Source organism: Acanthisitta chloris, unplaced genomic scaffold, assembly GCF_000695815.1.
Source record: "Acanthisitta chloris isolate BGI_N310 unplaced genomic scaffold, ASM69581v1 scaffold5489, whole genome shotgun sequence".
Taxonomy (NCBI): Eukaryota; Metazoa; Chordata; class Aves; order Passeriformes; family Acanthisittidae; genus Acanthisitta; species Acanthisitta chloris.
The window spans coordinates 521-4837 of record NW_008690708.1 but is presented as its reverse complement, the minus strand read 5'-3'; the positions used below and the strand labels follow the sequence as shown (position 1 = coordinate 4837).

Here is a 4317-nt window from a genome sequence, read left to right as displayed (position 1 = left end):
GGCTCAGCGGCACCAGGTGGGCACTAAGGACACTAGGAGGGAATTGGGGAGTAGAGGCACTGCCTGGCACTCACGACTCCTCTTCCTGCAGGTTCTACCTCCACCCTGAGCTGACTGAGGACCTGGTGGGTTGGTACCCACCTGGGGCACACAGCCTGGTCGCCGTGTCTGTAGGTGAGCTGGGGGAGTGGGCTGCCTCTTTTTCTGGCCCTTGGGGGTCTCCATGAGCTCTCTCTGTGCCTGACACCAGCCCCTCAAGCCACGCTGCACGCAGCGATGTCTCAGGCACCTCAGACAATTACCCTATTCTTGGCAAAGGACAGTGGCTCCTTTCTGTCCCACGGCACCCTCAGCCAGGAGGTACTGGGCACCATCTTCAGGAGGCAGCCAGGGCTTGGGGCGTTCCAAAAGTGCCCATATGGGGTTGGTGGAGTTAGTTGGTGCCTGTTCCTAGGAGCTTATCCTACAGAGTGATTGCAGAAGGAACCCAAACCACACCAATTTCCTTCTCTTGCTGCATGTAATCCTGGTCTGTTTGTGACTCACCACTCACACAGCTGTGGCCGTCACAACTCAGGGGTTGCAGAAGTGCAGGTGCAGAGCCTGCTGGGGTGTGGGGGTCCCTTGGCACAGCCCTTCCTGGCTCCCTCCTTTGCTCAAGGACTCTCTAATCCCAGGTTATTTCCTTGAAGACTTTGTGGACATGTTATGCAATCAGAAACTTCACCAGTCCTGGGAGCTGCTCTTCCATCACTCTGTGGTGAGTTCACTGCCTGTTCTCCAAGGGGCAGACCCTGGCACTTGTGCCACTAGGGAGGCTGGGGGACATGAGTGGGGCTCCTGCTGTTGTTAGTGTGGGTGTTTGCTGCCTGTTACAAAAATCTGACAGGTTTTTCTGCCTGAGGAGAGGAGCCCAGGCTGCAGGACTCATGTACTCTTCAAGGGTCTGCAGAAAGGCACCCAAAGACAGGGCAGGAGAACACGTGTGCAGAGAGTAGCAGGGAAGAGGGCTGGGATGATTAATAACAGTGACCCACGTGTCCCCACTGGCACAGGTGAGCGGCTCAGCTCCTGCTGGCTCTCAGCCACTTGAGCATCTGCCAGGAAGGGCTGCACATCCCCTCCTTCCCCCTCCTGCTCTCCGGAGTGCTTTTCTTTCATCTGGGGCTGGGTTGGCTGGAGCAGCTGTGGTGTAGCACCCCCATACCAGTGCCTTCTGCCTGCCTTGCTGCTGGCTGTGCCCAGCATGGGTTTCTCTCTGATCACCTCCAATGTCCAATTGCCAGGGCATTTTTTCCAACCTCAATGACTCCCTGATTCTAAGGCTGCAGATGCTGCAGGGCAGGGGGGTGGCAAAGCCTGGAGCTGAGCAGCAGAGACTCTTCAGGGTACAGGGGAGGCACAGAGGTGTGCAGGGTCTGGGATGGGGGACAGGGACAGCGCTGAGACCTACCTGGGATGAATCAGGGGAGTCGGTGGTCAGACCTGCTCTCTTGCAGAGCCCAGTGAGCCCTGTGGCTTTGCTGGCTGCTGCTTCTGAGCCAAAAGTTCATCTCCACAATAGAGCTAATTCGAGCCAAGACAGTGACTTAGCCAGCAGGGAGCAGATAATCTCATTACAGAGCCCATACAGAGAACAGCATTAATGGCATCAACCAAAGAAAGGACTGAGTGTGCTGAAGCGTGGGCAGGCAGAGCCTGTGCCCCTGCCTGGCAGGGAGGGTGTGGGGTAGGAAACACACCCGCTGTGCCCCCAACAGCCCTGTCCTCTGCTGCAGCACTCAGCAGCCCCAGGGTGCTTCAGGCCACACTTGGGGCATCCCACGGGGCTCTCTGATGCACCAAAGCTGTTTAGTCCCTGCAGTGTACTCTGGGGAGAGCCCTGAGCCAGCAGCAGCCATATCCCTGGGCTACAATCTCCCTTCCTGCCTATTCACTGTGTGTGGAAAAACCTGCTGGGCCACAACCAGCTACATTCCCTAGGCCACAAAAGCAGGGTTAGGTCAGGCTGCTTTGTTTCCTCTGCCAACTTGGAGCTTACAGAATTGTTTCCTTCTCCTGCCACTGGAACAAAAAATCCCACTCAGGTTTCTTGCAGGGGTGGGGAAGCTTTACCTCATGCCCAGGGCTGCAGTGCTGGCTATGATGCTGCTGTGTATAGAGTGATGACCTGCAGTTTGGTACTGGTGTGATAACCATTTCCACCTCTGCTCCATCCTGTGCCCAAGTGTGGATGGTTCTACCTTGCAGCAGCTGAGACCAACCAGCCCCTGGGCTCAACCTCTTCTTTCTCCTTCTCAGGTGATTGTCTGCTTTGGTATTGCTGTAGTGCTCCATCAGTATGTCGGGTTTGCCCTTGTGGCTTTACTGGTGGAGATCAACTCCATCTTCCTCCACCTGCGGCAGATCCTGCTCATGGCCAACCTGGTGCACACCACCTGCTACCGCCTCAACAGCATCATCAACCTGGGCACCTATGTGGTGTTCCGCATCGCCACGCTGGCCTGGATGACTCACTGGCTCTTCCTCAATCGAGAGAACGTGCCCACTGCAACGTATGCTGTAGGCATAGTGGGCATGGCAATCATGACACCCATGAACATCATCCTCTTCTACCGCCTGCTGCGTAGTGACTTCCTCAAGTCCAGTCGGGATGTGCAGCAGGAGAAGGAGGAATAGCTCCCTCCCCACAGAGTCTGGGGGTTTAGCAGCTCCAAACCCATGGAGAAGGACAGCAAAGCACAGTGGAGAGTGAACGTGGCTGTTTCAGCACCTTGTCTGGAGGGTCTGCACTAACAGGGCATCCAAGCCTTTCTTGTGGCTGAAGGTCCTGTGTCCTGCACAGCAGAGAAGCTGCTCACAGAACAGCACTGTGGCTCTGCTCTCAGACACCTTTGGATGACGTGCTCAGATGACCTGGAGCTGCTCAGAGAAGCCACAACAGCTCTCACAGCTGCCCAAGGCACCACTGAGGTGAGAAGGGAGCAGAGGAGCACTGTTTCCCACTGCTCTTCTGGACATCCAAACACCACAGTGTGTTTTTAACCCCTTTGATGCTGCAGCCCACAGCATCCCATTGGCCACCGGACACTGCGCTCAGCCCCGTGTTCTCTGTGGCACTAGGAGCACCACCAGGCAAGACAGGCTCCAAGGCTTTGCCTTCAAGGCTACTAAAAGCCAAATCCTGCACTGAGGAGCCCTCCCCAAGGAGATTGTTCCAGGTGGGTGATGGAGAGAGAGGCTGAGACCTGGCTGTGCTGTGGCCCACTGTGGGGTCTAGGTTGGGGGCAGAGCACTGGGCAGTGATTGCTGCAGCTTCAAAATCTCCTGGATTTTTTCTCATGTTTTTTTGTCCCCAGATAGGTTAAGTGCCCTTAAATGAGTGTGGGAGAGCATGAGTCCCTGGCAGGATGATGCTCTGTGATGGCCACTTCCCACAGATGTGGAGTTTTCAGGCACCTCTTAGGATTTAGACACTTATTAGGAATGAAAAGTTGTGCTGCAGAGCCCAGTGTAATGCTCTTACCCAACAGCAAAGGCTCTTACTAACACGAGCTTCTAATAAATGGCTGCAAAGGAAATGGCTTGAGGGGAAGGGATTTAGAGGGAACAAAGGATTCAGCATCCCAGCCTGCTCCCAGGGCTGTCACTGCTTAGCACAGTCCTTATTCCACATCTCCCTGCTGTGGTGTGAAAATACACTGTACACTGGCACACTCTACCTCTCTTGGGGTTCCCCCCCCCTTTTCTGTGGAAGAAGATGAAGGTTTCTGCTGCTCCTGCTGTCCCTCTCCTGCCCTCCTAGGTAAGGGGAGGCTGTGCTTTCCTTGGAGCTGGCAGCTGTGAGGCTGAATGGGGCAGGATGAGTGCCAGCCCTGCTGTGATTCTGCCTTTAGCCCTGCTGCCTGTGACCTGTGGATCAGGGGAGTGTGGGCTGAGCACCCAGCACGTGGCTTCACTGCCCTAATTCCCACTGCTGGACACCAGCTTGAAGCAAAGCTTTTCCATGTGGTTCACTCTGCCAGTCCCTGGAGACTCCCTAGGACAAGGAATCAGAATTTTTAGAAGTATTTTATTCCACATTTCCTTTTTCCTCACTGATTCTCATACCCTGAACTGTTCCCCAGCAGCCCAGCACTGTGTATATATAACAAGATGATCCTGCTTGGAGTTACGTGTCCTGGTTTTGAGAAATCCACTGGATCAGTTGTGTTTCCTGTGTGGGAAAGAAGCTTTAACAGAAAATCTCTCATTTGGTTTGAAAAGCTTGGGGACAGGTTGGAGCCAGGCACTGCTCAGAGAGAGTGGCATGTGTTT

At 54.7% G+C, this 4317-nt stretch overlaps 1 protein-coding gene across 1 annotated transcript; it reads left to right on the top strand.

Annotated features, from left to right (window-relative positions):
* Positions 1-91: 91 nt before the first annotated feature.
* TLCD2 (TLC domain containing 2) lies at positions 92-2679 on the top strand (the record flags this gene model as incomplete). Its single annotated transcript, XM_009081913.1, has 3 exons — positions 92-174; positions 678-760; positions 2302-2679. Coding segments are annotated over 3 exons (544 nt in total), but the record flags the coding sequence as incomplete, so codon positions are not given.
* Between the last annotated feature and the right edge of the window lie 1638 nt (positions 2680-4317).